The sequence below is a fragment of the Tyto alba genome, unplaced genomic scaffold, assembly GCF_018691265.1.
Source record: "Tyto alba isolate M040663 unplaced genomic scaffold, T.alba_DEE_v4.0 Super-Scaffold_22, whole genome shotgun sequence".
In the NCBI taxonomy this organism is placed as follows: Eukaryota; Metazoa; Chordata; class Aves; order Strigiformes; family Tytonidae; genus Tyto; species Tyto alba.
The window spans coordinates 21189261-21216328 of record NW_024881296.1 but is presented as its reverse complement, the minus strand read 5'-3'; the positions used below and the strand labels follow the sequence as shown (position 1 = coordinate 21216328).

Genomic DNA, 27068 nt, shown 5'->3' with positions numbered 1-27068 from the left:
AATCTCCCATCTTAAAGACACCTTGGAAGGTAGGCTGTCAATTAAATCAAGCTGTAATTTGATAGAGATGCTCTAAAAGTACTCATAAACTGAAACTGGGATTCATGGATTGCACACAGACAAGTCCCCTAAATTGTCCATCATCTGAAAAGATGGTATGAGTAAATCACTAGGAACAGAAGCTCACATGTAACCTCACTTAGACACTTCAGCACACTAACTTACTGAAGTTGTAACCCGATGATTGAAACTATGTCCCATGCTTATCTTCAGGTATCAGCCAGCATCCACTGCTAAATCACAGCTGCAGGAATTTTCCCCAGAAGCTGGCACTCAGGATTGCTGCTCAGAGGTGCAGTAAGACGCAAGTTCAGAGTGTGGATGGAGATCATGGGATGATAACAAATGCTATCAGCAGTACACTGACATTTCATTAAAGAGCTATCTAGCCATCTTTCTAAAGTTAAGAGGAATCACAGAAAAAATCAGCTACAGTAATAAGCACAGCCAAATGAAAACATTAAACAGAAATTTGGATGTCAAATAGTTCGAGGTGCTAGGCAGATGAAATAAGTGCTCTAAAGATTTCTAAATCTAAACCTGCAACTGAGGCTTGACATCATAAATGTCAACCACCATCATCATTCAACAACCTAGAGCTTTTTTTAAAAAAGTACCAGCTGAAAATGTTTAATAATTACAAATGTTTAAAAAAATTAACCTGAAAGTTCATCAGGACATCTATAAATTAATTCTCACAACACAGTTTAGCTGGTCTGATTATAACCTTATTGAACCATAGTCAAACAAAGCACAGAGAATTATTAAGGTATGTCTAGCCTTTGAATGTGTGAATCACCCACGAAAGGAACCGGAGTCTTGTGTTGTAGACCCTTGGCTTGTTAAATAAACTTTCCCCAATTTGTAAAGCAAATGAATGCTAAAATTTTTTAAAGGAGATCTTGATATGCTTACAAGTTAAATGAGACATTCCAGAAGAGAAATGTTTATTTTAAAACACAAGAAGGGAAACTTTCAAAGAGTGTGTTTTCCAAAGAATGAAAATGCAAACCCAAGCATAATGGAGAAAATCTGCATACATCCTAAACACACATTTATCTTAACCTTAGTAACCACATGATTCCCAGAGACTTATGGTTGGTTTTTATTATTAATATATGAACAGCAATGAAATGGAAGCTTATAGTTGTGGGTGGTTTGCAAGTTAAAAACTTTTTTAAAGTGTATTATTTGTAAAATGGTCTTCTCATAAAACCACAGAAAATAGCAGCTACCTCCACACCTTAATCTGTGGGAGTAGTGAGAGCAGAAAAGAGAGACTGCCATGTGGTTTGCTAAACCTTCAAGTTTAAAGATCATGGATTACTAGAAGAACGCTGTTTGCTGACATGTAGTATTTAGTAACAATGATATAACAAATTTAACAGTGGTCACTTATTTCCATGGACCAAAATGGAAATGGACATACCAGGCAAATAAAATTCCAGAAACTATGGTCTGGCTGGAAACGCAAAGATTTGTTTGGCTTTAACATATCACAAATTTTTACATTTCTTTATAGAAATCCCAATCATTTTGCAGAAAATGTATCAACATTTAAATATTTACCAAATATTTTGCAGCACAAGCACTTCCTCTCTCCTGCCTCTCAAACTCTCAGACCTATTTTTTTGCTGTCCACCCTCGACAAACTCACTGCTTTCCCAGAGCTGCTGCTCTGTAGAGCTCCTCACCTGCTGCCAGTCAGCAACAGCAAGCCAGAGGGCAGAGGTGAACAGGCCTCTCTTTTGTTACCTTCTAAATTCCAGAAGGGCTCTATACATCCTGCTAAGGAGGGGCACAGCCTCCTGCTGCAGCCTCAGTAGCAAAGTTTCACTCCCAGAGCCCTGGGCCCACCACCAGCACTTTTAAATGGTGCACTCTGTATTTAACTACATCATTCCTTTGCCACCCTGCTCCCAAAAGAATAAAGTTTTCCGGAACAGATTAACTTTTACCCTTTATCTATATTTATTGGCATTTAAAAAGTGGGCAGGAGGTTGCAAACAGCACGGTTGACTGATTTATGCCCTGCTGCAAGAAAAGGGAGGACAAGAGCTGTGGCAGCGGGGCTTTTTGGCAATTCTGCAGCTCCCTGGAAGAGAGGCAGCCCTCCATGCCGCTTCTCTCCCACCCAGAGCTTGAGAAAGGCTCGCTGTACATTTATAGACAGTTCTTTTGTTACTGCATTATAACTCACTCCTCTGTGCTGTCTAAACACAGAGTTGACCTTAAAACTAACACAAAGTTATGGCTATGTATTTGCGCTGTCTTAACATATGCAGTCACAGCCATGCAGTGAAGTTCTGCAATCACCTGACAAAGACGGTCCCTGTCCCAACAAGTTTCTACAGTCTAGCTGTAAGATAAGAACTGGATGCAAAGCACAGGTGGAGGAAGCACAAGGTAGTGATGACATTTTATTCAGTGCCTTTCAAATACTTAGGAACGTGCTGAATGAAATTTCTGAATGTTACCAGCAGAAATAAAGATGAAGTAGCGATGATGCGGATGATAAAAAACACACATCAGTATATTTAACCCTGGCTTAACAGTGCATTTGCATTATTCCTTCATTCTGCAAAGGTGAAATACAAGTGTGGATGTCTTTTTCTACAGTTATAAGCATTTATACAAAGTATGGACATGGGCTTCTGACTCCTATGAACCGCAAGAACAAAACACATTTTCATTATAAAGTCAGGGACAGCATTTTACTCAGGGAAAAAAAAAGGTTACTTCAGTAAGTTACTCTAATTGAAATTTATGCCTATGCTAACTAAGCTACTACTTGAAAAAGTCAGACTGGGTCCTGAAGAGGAGAAGGTCTGCCCGTTCTGCCCTGGCCAGTACACCTGTCAGCATGAAAAGCAGGAAGCAGAGGTATCCAATTTCTCATCACAAACTTGCCCAAAACACGCTTCAAGCCGTACTAATTCAAAATTTTAATTACACTAACAGATCACCTGATAGAGCATACCAAACAATGGAAAAGTTTGCTCTATCTTTGTTACAATGCTTGCCTGTGCAAGAATCACAGCAGCATGCCTCAAAACAATCATATTTCAACTGTTCTTTCAGGTCACAGACAAAATGGCTGTACTGGCTAGAAAAGCAGTTGTTTTTAAAGCATATCCTGTATGGCCTCCCCTCACTCATCCTAAGCCCATGAAATAATTCTTATCAGCAATTTAAAAGAAAGCTGGAGAATCTCAGCAGGTCACATTAGCCACATCCTAGGAAGTTGATTTTGACATCTGTCTAGCAATTTGGCACTGTTAAGAACAAAGACCACCCAGATACTCAAAAGCCAACAGAAGTTATGCCTTTTTATTTATTAATAACTTAACAGAATTCAGTCAATAAAGGCATCAAATAGGGTGAAATTCTGTTTTCCCCCATTCACTCCATAGTCTTTTATGTCAAGCATGAGAACTCTACATGTGTAAGGATAACATATGCTGAAAGAACACTGCCCAAAATACTGTGCTAGGGTAACTCTTAATGAGCTGACTTTGGATAAGATGAGTAATACCAAGATCCTACATTCAATTTTACACCATCCACGTTAATGGGTCACTTGTGTACAACTGTGTATGTTCTTTCCATTTGTGTACAACTAATCCTGGAAATTAGTTCCAAGCATCTGAAGGACAAGAAGGTAATCAAGAACAGTCAGCATGGATTCAGCAAGGGGCAGTTGATCACCCTGATAACCTTCTACAATGAAATAACTATCTCGGTAGATTAGTAGAGAGCAGTGGATATTGTCTACCTTGACTTCAGAAAGCCTTTTGACACTGTCCCCCGTAAGATCCTCACAGACAAGCTGATGAAGAATGGGTTGGATAAGTAGACAGGGAGGTTTATTGAAAACTGGCTGAACAGACAGGCCCTGAGGGTGGTGATCAAAGGCACAAAATCCAGTTGGAGGCCAGTAACTACCAGCATATCCCAGGGGCTAAATACTGGGTCCAATCCTGTTTAAGATATTAATTAACGATCTGGATGATGGGAAAGAGTGCGGATGTATTAAAAAACAAAACAACAAAAAAACCCCACCAACGCCTCCCCAGGCCCCACAAAAAAAACCCTCCCAATCCCCCAAAATCCTTAAAACAAACAAACAAAAGCTTGACTGTGCACCACAGGCAAACATGCTTTGCTTTACATCAGAAATTTAGAGAGCCAAAACATAAGTTTTGACACTCTCTCAGTTCTAGCTCTAGAACCTGTTCCAAAGTGCTAGAAACAACAGTAAGAATAAGTTATTTTTTAATGTGTTTCCATTGTCTACAGAGAAGGTGGCATCAGAAAATCCCCACTACCAGGGGACAAAAAGCAATAGACTAGATCTGTCCCTACAGTTCTCAGCTGGGGATAAAGGGTGATTAAAATAGTACCTATTCATACTCATTCACTTTTTTTGTTCTTTGCCATCCTCAGTCTGACACTTCTTCAGCTTTTAGCAATTTTTACCTGGGTTGCCCTGCTTCTCTTCTTCTCTCCCTCCCTCTGCAAAAAAAACAAAACAAAACAAAACAACCCTAGACAAAAAAACCCACCTTACTATTTTTAGTCTACATACATAAGCTGCTGTATTGCAGTCAGCTGCAAAACTCACTAGAGAGGTCCAGTTCCACCCAATTTCATATTCTCCTCAACTTTCCACTTCCTGGGTTTTCTCTCATTTCCTCATATTGTTTTCCCTCTAATGATTTTCTCTCTCCACTTAGCACCGGTTCTTTTGCTTATGCCTTCCTCCACCAGCTCCCACCTTCATGTGTCTCTTCAGCTCCCACACACTTCTTGGGCAGTAGTTGTCCTTTGACCCTTCCCCAGCTCCCCTTTTCCCATTCTCATCCCATTTCCTAATCAGCTGCCAAAATTTGACCCATGTTTATCTGGAAAATAAGACAGATCAAGCTGCTTCCCTTCATCTTAGTTTGGCTCAGCACCAGTCAGCTGCCTGCCAAAAATTAAATGGCCTTAAGTCATAGAGGCCTGGATAATAAAAAAAAAAAGGGCTGCAACACTCCTGCAGATGTCTGAGTCCTCCTACCCTTCTCACAACCACCACCCTGGGTTAAGTAAATCACTGCAGCATTACTAAGGTAACTTGTGGAGAAAAGAATCCTGAGAAATACATAAATGGGTTCCTCTGTTAACTCCAGACACACTTCCCTCTCCTAAGACCAAGCAAAGAATATGCACAGCCAGAGGTAGCTGGTTCCCCCACTGTCCTCACCATTTGGGAAGAAGCAACTTTGAAGCCATCAGATCCTCAACACCTAAGAAAAGCCCCACTGCCAACCACTCCACCTCTCAAATAGGCTGTCTAGTGCCACACAAAGCTTTCAAGAGTCATTATTTATTAGTTGCTATAGGTAAAACATTTGGGTATTTCATAGGTAAATTCCTCCAGTTCTTTCATAACTTCAAAGTCATTTGCCACATTTAGTCTACATCTACTGTAGTGATGTTTGAAGTATTTCTAGCAAGCATTTGTTGGCCTTCCTACTTGTAAATGGAATATCTGTTTCAAGATTTTAATGAAAGTTTCCAGTTTCTCAAGTTGCACAGTTTACTGAATAGGAGCGTGAGTGAGAGCTAAGGTTTCCAAAACCACGGGGGTCATGCCTAGTGAACGGTGACTACGCACAGAAGCTGGCTTGCTTCTACAGCATATGACAACCTTGAACACTCTGAAGCTTAGGCAACAGTTGAATGTAGAGAAACAGCAGCAACTACAGAAACCATTACACTCTTGCAGAAAAAGCCTTCTTTGTGAGAGCTCTGAGGGGTTGGGTTGGACTGTTGAATCACGAGATGCATTTGTGTTATCAAAGCTTTGGCGTTTTTTCCCGCTCACTGCCTGGGGGATCAAGCGGGTTGGAACTGTGGGTGGGGAGGGTGTCTCCAGATGACTGATACTTCCTTTTGCAGATAACCTCATACAGCTACCTAAAGCTATATGTTCTATAAACAGTGCACTAAACATGCACCTCCCAAGAAAAGCTTTGTGGATAGTCATACACACATAGGTTAAACATGTAGACTACAAACAATAGCCAAGGGAATTGTCATCTTCAAAAATACAAAAGAACATGACTCTGATGGCATAGTTACAAGCACATGGAATAAGCAGAACAATCCAGAAGGACTCATCCATATTTTTCCCTGTACCAGAAGGGGGAAATGAAAGATACTGTTCAGTGGGGGTTTGGACAAAAACTTCACTGCTGGTAATAAGTGCTACTCCCATTTATAAGCACCACCCATTCAGAATTAGTACTAAAGAAAACATAATTCCTTCATATAACAGCCAAACAATAGGATTTTCCAGCAAATACACATGACGTGCAATACTGCCGGCCAATGACACGGAGTGAACAGACTGCAGCTGTGAGCTGCATGAAAAGGAGAGAGAAAAAGTCAGGAAAGAATTTGAAGTCCTAGGATTTGGGGGTGGGGGCGGGCGGGTGGCAGGAATGAATCAATAACTGAGACCCTTCAGATAAAGCATTTAAAGGGGCAAACAAACTGTTATTTGCTTCTTGCTATATGATCTAGGAAACAGAGCACAGTACATTTTGTTGTTTTGTTTGCTGTTTTTTTTTTTTTAAATAAACATTACTGCAAAGAGTTTACCTCTCTGTTCACTACTGCTGTCAACTGTAGAATATTTTTTCTGTTATTTCTTCATGAACACATGGTAACAGCCTAGATTTATCAAATCAAATAATAACTAGAAACACGCAAGAACAATGACGTTACACTAATTTATAAAGACCAGCAAATGCCAATTTCATTGTCAGGCCCATCTGTCCTGCTGTGAAATCAAACAGTGTTAAGAAATAGCATTATGGAACAGTTAACACCATCCTAACCAAGACTCCTACCTTCACAATGCTTTTTAGATCCTGCACATACATCCTCTCTGTCTCCAGAATCTCTTGGACGACTCTGTCTACGTAGAGGAGCTTGGGACTTGTGGACTCTGTGACCAGGGACATTGCACAGCTTTTGCTTGCTCCTTTTGGTTCTGCTTTCCTTGGCATGCTTAGCCTTTTTTCAAGGATTTCCTCAGGATCCTCTTGCTCCGCAGGGGAGCTTTTGCGTGGCTTGTTGCTGGAAAATCGCCTGGCTGGGACCAGTTCTAGTTTGATGGCACCTGTTTCTTTATCCTGGTTGAACAAGCCCAAGTGGCTATTTGAAACTAAGGTCATTCTGCTTCCAAAGGAGCAGTGGCTGTCCCTGGAGGAAGCAGAGGAGGAAGTGGAGCTAAAGCTGACTGGACGGTCACTGTCTGACAGGTCCATGGTTTTTTTTTCACAGTAGAGGAAAGGTCTGCTCTCCTTGTGCAAATCTTCCCCTTTCGTCTTGGAGTTAAGGGCCTCCGTCACAGCTGGTAAAACATCAAGAGGTAAGTGGAAGTCATCTAAAAAAATAAACAGAAGAAGTAGGTTTACTTTTGCTGCTCCACATAACACAAAATTTGACAACAGATACTTACAAAGCTTTTTGCATACCAAACTGCTATAACTCTGTGTTAACTAAAAGACAATGAGAACAACGTGATTTAGGGGTCACTGCAGCTCTAATGTTTTTTAGGGGGTGGGGATGCCCCACTGGGGGATACTACAAAGGCACCGCATAACTCCTGCTCACATACACGTCTCTGGCACTTCTTATGTCAGTGTGCTGGGCTTGGGACTAGTGCACACGCTGCCCAGGCTCTGCACAGGACAGAAATAAGACTCAAAGATTTTCCCTAATGTTAAAAAAACCTCTACTGGGTACCATTCCTGCTGTCCCCAAGCTGAGCACTGGCCCTCGTTTGGAGGCTATGGAAAACTGAAGAATCACAGAGTGATACCAGACAGTGTCTTTCGTTTTGAATAGTGTAATGCCAACAGTCAAACAAAAAACAAAAGCAGTTATCAAGTACCAGCTCCGTGGCTTGCACAAAAACACTAAAAGCAGAATGATTTCCCAATGAAAATAATGTAGCTTCTGAAAAACGAGTGCCCGCAGGAAAGAGTGCTGCCAAATTATTCAGTTTTCTCCTGGGAAAATAAGTCATTCTAAAACTGTTCAGCTCAAGCCAGAATATTACCCCCTGCTGAACTGACCCAAAGCTGTTTTTCAAATCAGTGCAACAACAAAATAAGATGTCTGTCTTCTTGTCAGCATTTCAATTCTACTTTCTTTTTATTGCTGAAATGCCCTGCAGGACACTGTCCACAATGAAATGCAGATTTGTCTCTGGCCAAGTTGTGTGCGATGCGTCATGAGAATCTGCAAAAGCAAGTGCAGGTAAATTCAATACTTCAGGATTTTGTTTCGGTAAGAAGTGTCCACCCAAAAAAATCTTGTCTCAAAGAATTTCAGAATGTGTGTCCTGTGAAAAAGGGAAACTTGTGACAATTTAGGAAGAAAAGCAATACTCAAGCTACCCACACAGTGGTAGCTTAGTCCTTATTTTACTCCAGTGACAACCTCATTTTTCAAAAATCACACCAGCAATTACAGCAGTTTCAGTAAAGAAACCATAAAGCCAGTAAGATGCAAATTAAACCTGCCCAAACCTTGAGGTGGCCCTTCTTAAACTGAGGCAGACTTGCTATGCAATTACAAGCAGAAACCTCCTAGTCATGGCTCCTGCTGCAGATGGTCTGTGGAGTGGGTGTGGGGGCGGGAGGGAGAAGTTAATTCAAAGCAGAAAGCCACTCTCTCATTTTTCAAAATCAAACACGACTATTTATTAAAAAAAAAAAAAAAAAAATCCAAAGCAAACAAACAAACAAAAAAAGCCCAGAGAAGAATGTTTATTTGCCCTGTCTTGAATGTATAAGATTTTATTTGTCCATGGGTAATTAATATTGCCATTTCAGTGATGATGACATTAGCTTTCTGTTAAAGAGAAATATTGCCCTCAAGGTAACACACGGAATTAACACAGAGTAATTTGCTCATTACACGGGTCAGAAATTGGCCATTAGATTAAAAACTTAGTCTGGCACCTCTGTACACCCGGTTTTACCTTGAAGTTTGAAAATCTATAGCCCTTCTTTGTGCCAGATTCTTCTGGTTTTGCAGCACAGAACTGTATTTTCTTACCCTTCTTGAATAAACCACATCAAGTACAAACTCCAAAATAAAATATAAAGCAATAAACCAGGAAAATATTTAAAACTGAAGAATGCAGTGAAGCTCTCTTGTTTCTAAACAGGTATGGACAAAGATGTTTGCCTTCCTATTGCTTGTGATAAGAAAGTATGCATTTTTGATAAAGAAGAATGTATTTTTGTTATCAGCTTTGGATCATTTTTCATGTTCAGTTAGAAAGCACAATGCTGCTGTGTAGATGTAAACCCCCTTGAAAAATGCACAGGATAAACAAGATAACAGGGATACCCTTCCGCTAACTTACTCCAAGATATTTTACTAAAATTACATGACAAAGAAACACCTGACTAGCCATATTTAGAGGGGAAATAAAGGGTTCCCGGGACATTCCATTACTCCATGCTCTTTTCTTCCTGTTTCACTGATATGCAGTCTGCCTCTCAGATAACCCAAAGGCATTAATAAGTAATATTTGCTTCACAAACATTGTCAGGCTCATTAATATAAAAAACAAACAAAACACAGTTCAGGTCAATGAAACTGGAGTCAGAATAAATTTAAAGGTAGTTTTTCATATGGCATACTTGTAGCCAGAAACATTGAGAGATCTTAACACATCTTAGAAAAATAAAACAAAATCCCTTATTTCCTTGTTTAATGACAATGCCATTGCTTATTAACAAACCAACAAGGGTGGGCTTGCTCTGTAACACCTGTATTCCCACCGACCCTGAAGAACTCCAGGCACCTGCTAGGCATGGATAATTCATCGCATGCAACACGACTGACTCAAGTTCCTCCACTTTTTTACAGAAATAACTATTCCTGTATGTTTTTACATGAGTTACACCAAACAAACTATATGCTACATGAAAATCTTATTCAGTTTTCTCCTCAAAGCCTTATCCTGACTGCTAGCGTCAAAAGTTACCTTTTACTTCATTCTTACTCTTTTCCCAGCCAGGTAGATTGGCTTCTCTGTGGAGAGTTTTTGCTAAAGTTTTGCCCACTACCTCTGGGGTCCGTGCAGCCGGCACCAGAGCTCAGGGCTCCCGTGGAGGGGCAGCGAGGCACCCGCGCCACCGGCGACCCCAGCAGAAAGGCAAGACACATGGGACCAGGGATTTCAGCCTGGCACAAAACCAGGAAGCGGCTTCGCTTCCTCAGCTGGCAAGTCCTGTACCAAACGCTCAGCACCCTGCCCGCGGAAGTCTGGGCCTGGGGACCAGCCCCGGCTCTGCCCAGCTCTCAGCTGCTGCCTCAGCGACAGGTAGCTGGTACAAACCCATAGCCCTTCCCAATAACACAGGCAATCTTCCAAGGCTTCACAGGTTTATCTTCAGAAACCCCGCTGAGACTAGGCAGCATTACCCCTGCTGTTGAAATCAAGTATTTTAGATGATTTCTGCAGTCACAGGTCCCTCAGAAAAGGCAGCAGCTGAATCCAGTTCATTGCCACAGCCAAGAGCCCACCCTCTTTTCTCTTGCCATTGGTTCTTCAGAGCTCCGGTACAGTTTTACCAAAAAGTAACTTTGGTCTTGCGCCAGCTGCCTAAAGTCTGTACCAACTGCCTGGTGAAAAATTCCCAAGTGAATCCACAAAAGTGAGGGGAGAGGGGAAACAGCCTCCCCCAAGATTGCTCCCTAAGTATCGTAACTGACCCAGAGCCTTTGCAAACCCTGTAACCCCTTCCAAATTCCTGTCATTGATACAAGTTTACTATAAAAAAAAAAATCAAGTTCATTTCTCCCATACCGTGCGGGACTGATTTACGGGCCCCCTCCCCCCCAGCCACCAATTCCAGCAGCAGCACCCCCAGGCAGGGGCATTCACCCAAACTCAGGCTGCGAACAGTTTGTGTAATGGAAGGTACACCCAGACCCCCGGAGAAGCACACGGTCTGAGCAAGCCTTGCATGCCCTGACCCACATCTGGCCCGGTTCACTGCTTTTTTTATTAGGCCTTCTTTTGTTTACTGAACCTTTTCAATGATGAACCAAAATAATATTGAGAACTTCTGTGAGTTGTGAATAATGGTATTTAACTCAGTCTGGGGAGGGAAAAAAAAAAAAAAAAAAAAAAAGAAGAAATCTTCCATTTGAATACTTTAATTAAGGAGTAACAGTAATTACTTGTTAGTTCAGCATTGAAAGGACGATAATTACTACTTGTCCCTACTCACAAGGAAACACGCTCACTGAATAAGGTAATTTCTTGTTTGTGCCCCTGCATGCATTCTGTGAGCCTCTCCCCCTCCCCAGCCCCTGCAAACCACCCTGCTCCCTCCTGCCCCCCACCCCTGTCACACACACACACACAGAGGCATGGCACAACCCCACAGTGCTCCCCAGCAAAAACAGCAACACGTCCCTACTCTATAGTGGTGCAAGGGCAAGAAACACCCACGTTTCATCCAAACAAGCCACTGTAATATTAGTTACAACACTGAAGGCACATGCAAAGCAACTATCTTGGCGTATCTCATGTTGTCAGCGTGCAGTCGTAAGCAAGTTCTCACCAAAAATGCATACACTTGTCTATCACTTACTTTTCTTTAACAAATACCTCCTTCCTGTAACTATATTTGTGGTAATGATAAATGTTTTTCCATTATCTCTGCAGCAATGGCTATTCTAGAACATTAGTATGCAATGAGAGAGAAAGTGCTTTAAGAAAATTTTATATTTAAATACAAAGATCCTCAAAGCCCTATCTATATATAGGTGCTTATTGCTCCAAGTTGTTTACTGCACATGACATTTTGAGACATAATGCATGACTAAAAACTCACAAGCCAATTTATATTCATAACTAGTATTGTTGTTGCCTTTCTCCTGGCATAAAAAAGAACACCTCAGATGTTATCTACAAAGTCAACATTACCAGAAATTACAGGCTTCACATCCTCTGGAAGCTTAGCTACATAAAAGTGATGAGACTACAAGAATTCTTTCCTGTATTTTCCTTGAGATATTTTCACATTTGAAATAAAGGACTTACGCTGTAGGTAAAATTAAGCAAGACTGTTTGGTACATTTTGTACATTCAGTATCAAATTCAAATGCAGCACTGGAATTGAGAAGGATAAATGTTATACAGCTGTCTGACTGAGAAAGATTAAAACACATTCACTACAAGAATCCCAACATGATCTTAAATACATTCCCTATATCCTCTACTTTGAATATTACCCAAGTGAAGGTCAGCAGATTTTTAATTACGAAATTCTGTGTATAAACACATATAATTTCTAAAACTAATACCCTCTGAACAAAATCCCATTAGAGAGCAACAGCATTTGCAGTATTAGATCTCTAAATACTATGAATTCACTCTGAACTGTCACAAACAATATGCTGCCAAGTACTTTAACTGAACTTTGAGCAACAGAAATCCCATTTATTAGAAATCCTACAACAGGGGAAAAAGTCACCAACTAATATGCCTTTGTCTGTCAAATTACTGCCCCTTCCCCTCCCCCCCCAATATTTAAAGCAGAATAGCCTCTGTCACAACCAAGCATGCTAATGTCCGAGAACATTATTGCAAGTGAAAATCTTCTGCGACAGTATCTCACCATTGAGGAATGTCTCTGGCTCCTCGCACCCAGAACGAACAAGTCCTCTCTATTTTTCCAGTCCTCCCCGAACAACCCACGACCTACCTGTGCGGCAGAGGAGGGACGCGGGCTCTGCCCTCAGCTGTTCCTGAATTACCTCATTGGGCACTCAGGTAAAATGAGAAGCTCTTACTAGTCTGTACAGCTCCTTCGCCAGAAATATTGCATGAGTCAGCTTTTATCTATCAAAACCCTAAACACAAAGGCTTTACAGAAACCTGATTCACAACTTTCTCACCGCCTTTTTCCCAGCGCACCGACAGTCTTCGGCATCGCTAAGAGCCTTAAATGAAACATGACATCATGCAATTCAGGGACAGGACAATGGGCATCACTGTGGGTAACTTTAAAATGCACACTTCACTGAGCAACACCCACTAACTTCCATTTTTCCAGGCACAACGCTGTGAAAACATTAAATAGAGCCTCCATTTCCACAGCATTTATTACGCTTTGCTCCTTGATTTGCAGACAATATTGATAAGTATGTAAAGCAAATAAATCACCTGCTAGTATTCTGAAATTTCTGTGTTTATGTTAGAAAGACCCACGAACCTGCAACGCAATAGGATGATCCTCAGCAATATTTTGCCGTAACATAAACAGAAACAGGCTTTTGCAGGGTGCTTGTAAAGCTTCAGTGTTGTTTTTTTTTTTTTTTTTAAGAGAGAGAGGAAAGACTTTCAGAAGAAAATGTGGAAACCAAACTATCAAGTGCGCTATGCCAAACCACAATGAAACAAAGGGGAGGAAAAAAAAAAAAAAAAGTTTTGCAGGGAATGGGACAGTGAGAGTGAGAAACAGAAGCAAAAATGAAGAAACAGAGAAAAGAAGAAAAATGGACATAGACTAGTGCTAACCAGTGGGAAAGCTGATGGCTCTCTTGGCCTGCGGAGGGGGCGATAGCATTTCTATCTTGGAGCTGGAAGGCAAAAGAAGTCAAAAGATTTCCCAGCTGCTGGCACCTATTTCCAGGTGTGCTCTCACAGCTGCGTGCTCAAACCTAGCCCACAAAGAGATACTCTATCTCTAAAATCATACTTGAAATTCACTCCCTCTCTCCTTGTACATAACATGGCCTCAGCTTCATTCTGAGTTTTCCTAAAGAGCATAACCCTTAAAAAACGCCTTTCAGTAGGCAACTGAAAGTAGAAAAAGGAAGCAAAGATAGCCTTGAGACCATTCACAAAGTTGTGAAACACTTTGATCTGAACATCGGGGTTGTTGGGGTGAAAGTCCCTTTTACTCAGGCTAAAAGATCAGGTGTTTACAACCTGTTGCCACGCAGCCACATCTGAGATCATTGAGACATGCTTGCTTTCACATACATTCTCCTGTAGTTTTTGAGGGCGGTTTCTAATACTTACATATTTACATTAAAAGATATTACATACACATGCACACTTTTTGCAAGAGCTGTGCAATACTTCAGACAGAGCCACCATGGATCTGTAAGTCCTGGACACACTCACAGAATGGCCAACACTGGTCCCAACGCCCTCAGCACATGCACAGTGCAGTGCAGCACCCAGGTACTCAATCAAATAAACTGACCGTGGCAAATTTACCATACGTTTGCAATACTCCACATTCACACATATTTCTGTCAGGAGCTGATGATTCATTCCTCTGGACCTCTGCTTCCTCACACCTTATAACCCCCTTGCCTATGGAGCTTTTATCATCTCTGAGGGAGGTTTTAACTAACTCCCAGTCAGACCTGTAGAGTGTCAACCAGCCACGGAACATTACTTGGGCACTTTTGTGAAGTCCTGTGACATACAAACAATACCAGCATCTTCATACCCAGAGGCAGCCAGGGACAGAGAGCTTCCCACGTCTGCTTCAGCAGGCTGGGTATAAGCAGGGTCTGCAGTGATGCAGTGTGAGCTTCAGCTGCTGGTTTGAACTGGCATTACTGGGGGGGTGGGGGGGAGGGCATGCAGAGCAGGGGGAGCGGGCAACAGAGCTGAGGTCCTTACTCTGCTCTGCCTTGCTCTTTCATCTCTACACATCCACTTTTGACAACATCTGTCCCTTACATCCCCACATATAAGTCAGCAGAGTTTACCCCATACATGAGGATTGCCCCAAGAACAACCCCTCACCCCCCATCACTAAACACCCACAGCACTGAGAGCTGTCAGCGGAGGAGATTATAAACTAAAAAGCCTTCTATTATACTGCCTTATATGCATCACCAGTGAAACAGTACACAGAAAAATGTGAAAAATGTTTTTGCCCCACTTCTCATTTTCTAGCATTTCATATCCCCTGAGTTTGGCATTTGTTTATCTGCATTATCTTTTAGGAATTGCATCCCTTTTTCTGCCCCATCTCCTGCTCCCTCCCATTGTATGTACAGCGCTGTAAAACCACATTATTAATGCATCAGGATTAAGAGTTGAGAAGGGTGACCTGTTTTTATTTTGGAACAATGCCTTCAATTTTTCTAAACTTGAGAAATAAGTAGAGTTTATAGAGGTTAGGAAGGATGTTATTCTATAATTCCCAATTGCCAAAGGATTTACTGAAGAAATAAGTTATCCTCAGCAAAACTGAAAAAAAAAAAAAAAACAACAACAAAAAAACCCAACAAACCCTCAACCACAGGGTACATTCAGGCTTAAGGACACACTGACATCTTCACTGAAAGTGCAATGTAATGTATTAATAACTCACTGCAATGCAGTAGCTATTTAATCTGTATACAGGACTGCAGAGGCACCTCACAAAAGGAACAAGCCATCACATGCTGCTGATGTACTGCAACACAAATAGAGCATATGGATCCAATGGTCCCTTTATAGGCCTTTTAAAAGGATTATTTTCCATCTCCTTGTGAATTTTAAAGGCTCGTTTCTCTCCTCTTTTTAAAAAGATGGCCCAGTTCTGTTCTATTCTGTTTTAAATCAGAGCAAATGAAAATTCAGTGAAGACATGTAGCTATGAATGCATATAGAGGAATAATACCCTAGATGATAATGCAATCAAATATTTTACATCCTTTTCTTCTCTGCCAATACTGGCATTTAGTGAAGAAGAGTAAATAGTAAGTGTTAAATTTGATGCTGCTTGAATGTTTTAATATTTTTACATTCAAACTTCAGGGCCATGACCTGAATGAAAATCCACACACACTCTTCTTTCTGCCCAGCACCATACAGGATCTGGCCTTGCTGCTGGTGCATTACTAGGGTCTTTCCAACCCACACTACATCCCTGTAACAGAGCTGGAACATCAGGTGTGATTTCTACTTCTTCCCGGTCTAGTCTACTGCTCCAAGGAAATGTCCTGTCACACCAACATACTAGTGCTATGGCAAGTTTCAACTTCATCTAGCCCAGCTAAAGTTGCTGCTGAAGTTCACAACCTTTCAAAGCCCACTACAGCACAAGCACACTGGATGTCTTGGCTAGGCATCCCCAACACAACACAAGACTCCTGTTGCTTTACAAAGCACAGAGGTGTTTTTAAGATTAAAAAATGTTAACTGTCTCATAGTTAGCAATGTAAAGTAGGCAAAATAAACTTTAGAGAGGGATGCACAGTTTCAGTGGAAGGAAACATAGCATCTAGGAATCATTCTTACTAGTTACAGTGAAAAATTGAATTGTATGACCATGGAGAAGGCATCTTCATACAACTCATCTCTTCCAATTTAAAAAGAACTCATAACTACAATATCTAACACAGATTACTTCTTTTAAACTCATTTTAACAGTCTGTTGTTCACCTCTGCCACTGAATTTTCCATTGACTTTCAAACCCTTCTAGTGAAAATCCTGCCTGAAAAAAAATGCATTTTGTAAAAGCCAGTTCTCTGGAATAGCTGACTTTGTTAGATGACTAATAGAAGTGAGTGTCAGAAGCTTTAAATAATGCTTTTCTTGAAATCCAGCTAAATGATTTCTCCCATTTGCTCTTGAACTGAAAACACTGGAACATCCTCAGCACCTCAGGAAGTTTAGCAACTACAATTTTGAAACAGAACTGAAATATTAACACCAGACTTGTACTAACAGATGTTCGCATTTACAATAAAACAAAAACTTCCTTCTGGGTTTCCTCTCTTGAATAAAAATAAAAGCTTTAGAAAGAAGTGTTTACATATTGGGGAGAAGAACCCTTAAATTCTACCCAGATTAGAAGTAAGACATAGTGATGATCTGCCTCTACCACAGACTGGCTCTGGCATTTCAAGTCATCAGTCATTTTCTTACACCCACCCTGCTAAAAGGAATATTAGGTCTTATTTTTAAGGTGGCATTACAACAGTAATGTAACAGCTCTTTCAAAATCCCAGTTCAGCAGGAACGTATTCAATGACAGTTAAAGGATTCAGGACTTAACAAATGACTGCAACAGATTTTTGCAGCATACAGAATTAGTATTTTGAAATCTCACAGCACTTCAAATGAAAATAAATAAAAAGAAACCAAGCAGGTGTTCAAGTTTAAAGCAGTACAACATACCACAGCTCTTCTCACTATATTGCTTCTATAGTCAAATACAGTATTTTAATAAATAAGGTCAGAAAGACTAAGTCTGCTAAATGGCAATAAAATAACAGGTCGCAGCAGAAATTCAAGGTGTCTTATTGCTGCCACATACAAAAGATCTGTAAAAGCACAGTCACTCCAAATCTTAATTTTTTACTTTCTGCTGATGATCCTGTCACATCCTGACTGCTCTTCACCTTGATTTGGTCCTTCCTTGTCATTAGGCTTTAAGGTATCTCTGTGAAAGCCACTCCAATAGAACTGTGTTTGTGATGAAGAAGTGGCTTCACAATGCTTTCAGGGTTGCTTTAAGGCCATTCTGCAGTGCATGCAATACTTCCTACTACTTTTTAGCTGTTATTTCATGAAGACAAACCATTGCAAACAATAAAATTCCTGTCTCAAACAAGCAATACTTTCCTCAGAGCTTTTGTATGCAAGAAGCAAAGCAGGAATCGAGATTATTTGAGATCACTGAAGTGTTGGTGTACAGAGCAGCGTAGCCTCTGCACCCATGTACAGATGGTGTTAATGCCTGCAACGCTTATCGACATATCAGTATTCAAGATTAACAGTGCCAAGAGTCACACTTCAGAAGTTACAGGGCAGAAGCAAACAGATTAGAGGCTTGGACTTGCTTACAATGAACATTTGGTGCATAATTCACAGCGACTGACTTACTGAGTCATAAGTTTTTCTCTGCACTTTCTTCTTATTAGAACAATAACATGCTTAATTCAAACCAGAAAGAAAGTAATTTTATTAAAGCTATATATAGTGCAGAGCCCCAATGCCTTCTTTACCAACAGCTACAGAAAAATAATCCTATGGACTTAAAAGTATTAAAATTCTCTAACATTCTTATTCAGAGGTATTTTAATTGAATTTTATACACACATAACACCCTACAAAGAAAGTCAGTGAAAAGGGATCTTCAGATTTCTACTGCCACTGGATTTCTTATGCAATTTTTTTGTATCCAGAGGAAAAAAAAAACCTGACAAATACAAACAGGAGAGGGGCATAAAACCTCATGCAAAAAAATGGACCACTACATGTTTTACAGCAGAGTATGAGACATCAGATAACTGTCTGCTACCATCCTTCTGCTTTCCTGACTTCTACAGCCAGTACTATATTACTTCTCTTTTGCAGCCTTCAAACACTTTGACATTGGCTGATTTTCAGACTGCTTGTTAATTATAATAAACAACATCTAAATCCGTCCATGTGGCCCAAACAGCTGTTGGTATCCGGTAAACAACTTAGATGAGCTTTCTCAGTGTTTAGATCAGGGACAGGGAAAACAGAAACTTGGACTCCTGTTTAAATCCTGTTAGTACTGCTAAAGGAGTTATTTTTCTCAGATTTCTCCTCCGCTCTGTATCTTTCTTCCAGATAGGGACATTCAATCCCACCATTTTTCTTGTTGTTTGGGTTTTCTACTTGCTTGTTTTCTGTGAGAAAGGAGTAGCAAATCCCTCCTTATTTAAATATTAGAGCTGCGAACCAAATCAAAATCTCAAATCCAAAACACACAGCCTGGACTTGGAAAATCTTGGCCACAAAGGCAAATACTGTGGTCTAAAATGAGTGAGGGTGTGGGCTGAGGAGGGGAGGATGTATTAACTCTGTAGTGGAACTGCAGGGTTTTCCCAACAAGCTGTGCTAGAAAACAATTCCTTTTGTTGTTCCTCTTTTTAGAGAGAACATCAAAGATTTCTCAACTCTGTACTCTATACACATGAGAACTTATAAGGTAAGTTGGTGCATGGTTTAGCATTTAACAGCCATTCTCACTTACTTACCCAGAGTCTCAGTTTATTTAAAAAAAAATATCTCACATAGTAAAACATTTATTTTCTTTCAAAACCTGCAATCAGATTAAGAATATTAAACTGTAAATCCTCAGTGAACTACCTTCTGCTATAACCATAATTTCCTTAAATTCAAACGTTGCCTTCCAGCTTCCCCCAGGGAAAGCTTTCCCTTAACATTCAACCACGAAACTCATCCAAGTGGCGAGGGGAGAAAAATCCTTCCCTTCGCTCCTCTCTTCTGCCGTAGGTAGCCGCTGGGCTGTAAGGTCCCTGCAGGGGACTTGCCGCCTACAAGCACGAAGCTGGTACACCAAAAGAGGGAGGAGGAACGGCTAAACACCCCAAGGCTTCTTCCAGCCCTGTTACAGGGAGGCTACAAGCTGAAAATCGGTTTCCCTCCGTCTGCCTTGACATCCCAAGAGCTCCGAGACTTTTCATGGCCGAACAATGCTGCGCATTCACTATTGAGCTCTGAGGCGCAGAGACACACCGAGAGGCCACTACATTGGTATTATTCCACTATGTTCAGCCTGTTACCACAGCTATTAGCTGGCGTGCTCACTTTTCAAATCCCCATCTCTTTGGAAACCCTGACTACCATTATTTTGTTACAAAGAGGCACAGGTTAAAAGAAGTTTAGCTGGGCAGTTTCCTACTCTCCCCATTTGGCACCACCTATAATGGATTACTCATGTAGGCCGAATTTCAGTAAGAAGCACCTTACTTTCACAGTTATTTAGAAATCCTGCAGCTATTGAAATGTTTTATTAAGAAAGATTCTGACAAAAGATTTGTGACGTTTGTGTAATTTAAATCAGTAATAGAATGCAAACATAATCAGCCATAACTATGTAGTAAGACACTGGAACTGAATCAGGGCTTGCAAATAATTTCATTAATTTTATTCAGTGAAACAGAAGGATGGCGGTTCTCCTCCATGTCATCAATTTCTATATACAGTCACAGATTAAATCATATACTTATTCCTGCATCAAAAAGCATTTAACTCTCAATACAGTAAGCCATAAGAATGGCTATCTTTTTCCCCAGAGCAAGTAGCATGAGGAGAGTAAAACAGGTTCCTTTTGCAATTAATCAGCATCACTTAATAGAGCACGAAAAGATATTAAAATTTCCACTCCAATGATATTTCAGTGAATACATGTTCTTTATAATCTACAACTAAAGGACTTGAAACATTTTAAACCTTTAAACTATGCACAGACCCTGCCAATTAGACATTCATTGCAAAATATTTTGAAGGTTAGAAAAACAATCTGGGAGAAACATTCCTCTCCTGATGAAATTAGAGCAAAGTTCTTTGAAAACAATGACAAAGGCCTCTGGTGCTGAAGGGCTGAACACTGTATAGCAAGAAGAGTCAAACTGACTGTGGTCATATTGCTGCCTTTTGCATGGCCATTGCTGTAGCTGACCTCGACTCAGAAAAATGCAACATCAAAAACTGAAAGAGTTCCATGGCTAAGCCTTGATGTTTACATGTATGTTGATGGACGGAAGAGAAGCTGCCACTGGATTGCCATGGGTAAGAGAGATCTTCAATGGCAAATTTACCAAAGGCAGCAGTAACTTTAAGGATAAAAGCATCTCTCAACAAGCACAGCACACATCCACTAGAATTATCAAGAAGGGGCTTCAACATCAGTATTCCTTTTTGCCCTTTAAGGTACAACAATATAAAGCCATTTTTAAGACTCGATGAACAGCATTAACACAAACTGCGTTTCTAGAAGTAAAACATCTAGATTACCAGAAGATTGCACAAATTCGAATCCAATTTAACATTTACCATATGCTGATTTTGTTATATATGTGTTTTATTTATAACTTACTCATGCATAGGGGAAGAAGGATTTAATGTGTTAGAAGAATGTTCAATAGAAAGTCCTGATGTTGTGGATAATTTGTTGTTAATACTTCTGCATCTGCCAATAACTCTATCTTGGAAGAATACTGCATGGGGAGGAATGTGGGAGGATGAAAGCCTAGGAAAACTAAAATGGGAGTCCTACTCACTCACCAGTCACCACTGCCAATTTATAGGATTTTGAGTTGTAGTTTTCCATTTTATAGATTTTTATAGCAGTCACATGCTAACATTGACATACAGGGATGAGAGCAAAGCAAATATCATAGGGATTTGCCAGATTTCTTACTGGAGGGATCATGGGAGTTTTTTGTTATCAGGCTCTATATACCCTCAAATATATATCCTGAAAAGGATCTACATATCCTGAAAAGAATAGTTCAGACTCCAAGTCCCCCTATGTCACAGCTCTGTCTCTCACAGCCAGAGGTGGCAAGAAGCATGTTTAAGATGAAAGATCTGATAATCACCATTAGCAAATAGGAACACAATTATGGAGTATGCACTGAGTGTGTTACACTGGAGCCCACCATTTTTCCCCCGTATTGACATTCCTTTCTCTTATGTTTGCTTTTCTCTTTTCAAACTAACACAGTTGGTTTAGGAATGTATCACTGATACTGGTTGTTCTGCTTTGAGCCTGTAATATTACTCTGCACATAGTGATGTAGCTAGGAAGCCCTCCTTAGCACTCCCACTTGCCGCTTCCATTTATCCCCTTTGTTAGAGAGATGAATGAGCATGGGAAGTGACAGCTTATACTGTTAGTTTAAATAAAGGTAATTCACTTGGCAACTCCACATTCTCATCTGAAATAGATTCATTTCAAGAGAAGAAAAAAAAAAAATTCAGACTTGCCAAAGCAAAACAGAATGGATATGAATGTGGCACATTGGGGTTTTCAGATCTCCAAAGTGCTTACCATGGACTCTTCCCATAGGAGTTTTAAGGAAATATTTATTGTATTTAAACCAGAAAGTAGAATAGCCATCCTACTAGTACTAACAAAAAAAAAAAAAAATCATCATACTTCTTATTACTAACTAGGTATCAAGTAGCCCAAGAGAATAATTTTTTACCCACTTAAAAGAGAAGCTGTTCTTTCTTACTGGCATGTACCGCATCAATCACACACTAGGCCACCTAAAAGGTTCAGTTGCTATCCCCTTACTATTTACATCTAAAGCTCTAAAATTAAACAAACAGTTTCTGAAAAAGGAGTTATATTCTAACCTGCTATAAAAGTTAAATGGCTTTGGCACATTATCTTTATGCATATAAGTCCTGAGCCCTTAGTGTGAATGATTTATCCTTTCCCATCTCAGAATAAGTGAGTTCATGCAAGAGGAGTGTAAAACCTTACACTACAGCTGATACTCTGGGGTCCATCTCCTGAGTTTGGTTAGATGAAAAACAACCCAGAGTGAAGAAAAAAATTATCGGTTGTGCTTCTCCAGATTATCTGATGCCACAACTTACATGTGCTCTTGACTGGAAAACTGATATTGATTGATGGCAGCCATATGGCTCACCAGAAATTCGCATGTGAAGTGGAAAGCATTTAGTACAATTTTAAGAATAGGAATAAAGTGAATCACAGTGAAGGCAGAGACTATACATAATGAAATTTTACCACTGCAGTTAGTCTGGTAACTTCAATGTTCCTCTCACATAGAGCTCTATGTTACAGCAAAGCCCCCAGTTTTGTCAATGCTAAGCACTCAGGGCTTCAGGCAAGGGGAAGCTGAAGAGTACGGTAACTTTAGGAAACTGGCCCTGGAGCCAGCTATTGAGCTTGTGAAAACAACCACAAGTCCTCGACTTTAACAGCCAACAAAAAAATTTAAATGGCTGCTTAGTTCAGAGCTAAGTTTCTATCTGCCATGTCTTCATTTAACACATTAGGAACTATACTAGGTGTAAGCCTTGCCAGGCAGAAGCCTAAAGAGGCCATGACCCACTTTGCTATTGCAAAAGAAAGCACAATTATATGAGATTAGCTTCTTTCCTTACCCTGTTGGTATGTCTGTCTACTTGACACACCAAATGCACTTAGACAGCTGTTCTCAACCTTCTGATCACTACAGCCCACGGGTGACACTGCAGCTTCTGCCGGTGGTCCCGAGCCAGGGCACGGCCGGCTCTCCTCCCGCACAGCCACCCAGTCCCGCTGGCAACAGAGGTCTCTGCTAGTGAGTCCACAGGGTCAAGAACAGGATTGTGCTCGTTCAGATACCTCCACCGCAGCAGATAGCTTCTACACTAAACTTAGGAACAGATAGGGGTCTCTCACACATGTTTATATGATGCATAATCACTGCGGAGTCCTCTGGCACTGCTACATACTCGGACACATTTTTTATGACATAAGGAGAGGAAAAAAAAAATCTTTCAACTTTATGCATATATTTATGGATATACTTATGCATATATTAACAACACATTCTGTCACCAGATGATACAACTTGCTTTGAGGGAGAAGGGAAAAGGATAAAAATTTGACCTGTTGTCACACCACACTATTACAAACCTCCACTTTTACTGGGAAAATATGGGAAAGGTTAAGTAGTTTTGCTATAGCGTTATGCTTTCCAAGTGCGAGAAAAGTAGAATTGGTGTTAAGTTGCTGAAGCCTAAGGGTTTGATGGATATAATACCCCGAGCCAGAAGACAGATAAAACTACTTCTTTCTTCAGCACCTACATGCATCAGTGACTCGGGACTCTCCTGAGCCTGGGGTCAGAGACAGCATGCCATCAGAAAACACTTAGTGCACAGATCCTGTAAACCGATTCCTCTCTGAATGCTTTAAACTCCTGCATTTCCCTGCTTATTACAGTGGTAACGGCTTCTCAGGATCTTCACACAGGGGTCGGGGATCACGACTTTTCAGACCTGACTCACTTGCTCTCACGAACAGAAGGAAAAGGTAGTCTCAACTTTACTGAACCTGCTTTTATAGTGAAGAATCAGCAGTTTGACTAATCACAAGTCAATTTTACAGTCATATGTCTAGCATATGTGAATAAAACATTTAAAAAATCAGCTTTTATTACAGCACATCAAAATTTAACAATCGCATGAAGGAACAGGATGGTCTCTCTTTTGCATTGCTTCTTTTGTGTGCGTAAAAATTTTTTCTGTAAGCATACTCCCCTCTCGTTTCATTAGGCTCAGTTTACACTCTGATCATAACAAAAGATGTTTCCTTCTGTAGTTGTTACTGTATGCTTCAATCCTCCATCAAAAACAGCCAGGCTTGTAAAAACAGACATGTCAAAAGGTTAAGAAATGAACAAATAGATTTTCTCCAGCTGTAGAAAAGTAGCTGACGAACTCAACCCTCTGGATCACAGGAGAGAGGCATTACTAAACCAAATGTCTGGTATTGATTTAAAATGGAAATAAAGGAGTGGATTAAATTAATCTAGCAAAAAAGTAAGCAACTCCATGAAGAAATACTTTCAATTTGAGAAAACTGGATGATGTCTCTCTAAATAGGAAGAAAAGCATCTTAACAGATACATTATTTAGTATATACATTATGAACACAAAGCAAAATCTATTGTAATAAATACCCAGTTTAAGTAAGCATCATTGAAATGGCAAATGGAGTATATTAGAAATAATCAGGTACTGGAATAAAGGTTATTTAGCAGGGATTATAAACATTTTATAAACCTGACATACTCATTTATTACAGAGGTGGTATCAAATTGGTAATGCTCCTAAATATCTGATACTTTGCTTTCAGCATTTGGCTTTTATAAAAGATGAAAATGATCTGTATTTTCCCCTCTGCTTGCACCCTTTAAACTCAAACATGACTTACAAAGAAAGTTACCTTCTTTGGCAGGGTGGAGAAAGGGATTTCCTAAGGCCTTTCTTTTCTCCTCTTTCCTCCCCACCCTCCAGTAAATGAAATTAAAGGTCAGCAAGTATTCAGTGCAGTGGAAAGCCCCAGGTTATAAAAATAAATGAATTAGAAAAGCTGTCCAAGATTGTAATAACTGGACATGTACTCTCTAGACCATTCTTAAAGCCCAGACATGGCTGTGGAAATACGCTAGGTATATCCTGACGTTGCTAGCAAACATGATTAAGGTATATTTATAAGCATTGTGATAAAACACAATCATACACAGGCAAAACATATCTCCACAAATATTTGCTCTTGTCTTTCAAGAGATTAATTCCTGAAGGAAACAATCATAATAATAATAATAATTTATTTTCCATGTGCTGTTTTCCTCTCTCTACTGTCAAGGCACAGAAAGAATATATCTTTTAAAAATAGAAATTATTTTTTTAAATATTCTTTATATATTTTCTTACTCCTTTTGATAGGCTGTAATAAAATATTTATCTGTTTTATATGCTAGTCAAAGTCCTTGCAAGAGGATTAAATGCTAATATAAGGACATCACAGACAGTGAGTAAAATATATTTAGGTTCTTAGTTTTCAGACCAGTTCAGTCTCAGAGCACTGTTTCAGAGTCACTTTAAATCCATGTGAAGCCCACCTGTGGGCTTGCCCCTCTCCTCTCGATCTCAATCACACGCTCTGAAGCCCCATGAGTGCTCACAACAGCAGTAATGGTCCCGTGGCCACGCAGCTCAGTTTTCACCTGCACCAGGCTTCTGCTCTAATCGAGCAGCTGCAGGACTGTTCGTGCCAGAGGGAGGGAGTGCCAAGAGTACATGGCCCAGGGGCTACAGGGAGAAGAGGGTTGTCCCCTCTGTCCCTGCATCAGCGTGTCTGGAAACCTCTGGGAGAACCTGGGAGTACCCGCACAAACCATCAGGCATAGCTGTCCCCAAGACTGGATGCCTGTTTTTTGCAGGTTCGACTAGAATATGTGCCTGTTCCCTTATCTATCAAAGGACCTTTGGTGAGGTGTGGTGCATTATTAAAAAGCATGAGAAAATAACTTGATGACAGACAGACAGTCTGATGGACCATATTCTCCTTTTTAATTCATTTAAACATAGGCTTAGCTTCAGGCATGCAGTCTCATTGATTTAACTGGAATCGTGAAATGTAACAACACACGTGTGTGTGTGTGTGCGTAAGTGCACACACAACACATTAGTTTCTGGATAGACATCATTCCCTACCAGCCGATTCAAACAAAACCGAGTTGTAGTAAACCTCAGTGGCTTCAGAGGTACGGTTTGGGCATTTGTATCTCCTGTTAGAGCTCATTTCTTGCCTCAGTGCTAAATGCATCCTTTTCCCTCTCTTCCTACTTTCTCCCACAACAAGAACTGTAACTTGACTTCAATCCATCTTCTGTAGAGCATGCCAGGACATAAGCAACTTATTTTGAACCACAGAAAGGTAAAGTATTGAACTTGGTATTCCCTGAAAGCTAGCAAGTTAAAGGGAGAATACTTCTGCAAAGGTTTTAGTAAAATTAATAACTTTTTTCCCCTATAGCTAGCAATTTTTAGAGAGATCACATCTTCCAATTCCAAAGTGAAACTAGAGTGGTATTTGAGACAATGATCTGCTTGATCTTTGACTAAACAAGACAACTACTTACACTTTCACATGTCCCTGTGCAATGCACTTCCACAAATCAATCACTAGAGATAAAACAACATTAACAGTGACAGAAATAAGGTATTATACTGACACGCACAACAGGAAAAAAAAAAAAAAAAAATGAACCAACCAACAAAAAAAACCCCAAACCAACCAACCAACCAAAAAAAAAAAAAAACAAACAAAAAAAAAACCAAACAAAAAAAACACAAAACCAAAACCAAACAAAAAAAAAACAAGCAACCAAGACTTTGCATTTCTATGGCTTCTGTAAAAATTCATCAAAAAACATGTTTGAAACACTCAAACGCTACAGTTTCTCTCTGTACCTTCCTCTTCCCCCCTCCGCCCCGCCTGATCTCAAAGAGAAATGGCAAATGAAATACCGAGGAATAAGATACTTAGTGCTGTAACATAGCTTTTCATTCTTATGCAGCGATGTCAACCCATACCAAATGCAATTATGGTGATTAAAACAGCCCCATCGCATTTAATAT

At 40.2% G+C, this 27068-nt stretch overlaps 1 protein-coding gene across 6 annotated transcripts in view; it reads right to left on the bottom strand.

Annotated features, from left to right (window-relative positions):
* Positions 1 to 27068, bottom strand: part of PLEKHG1 (pleckstrin homology and RhoGEF domain containing G1) — a 130253-nt gene that overhangs the window by 39909 nt on the left and 63276 nt on the right. For 4 of the 6 annotated variants that reach the window (XM_042795971.1, XM_042795972.1, XM_033011633.2 and 1 more), the window contains exon 4: positions 6963 to 7501. In XM_042795971.1, the coding sequence (XP_042651905.1) occupies positions 6963 to 7501 (539 nt within the window). The other 2 variants (XM_033011635.2, XM_009964501.3) reach the window with 2 other exon arrangements.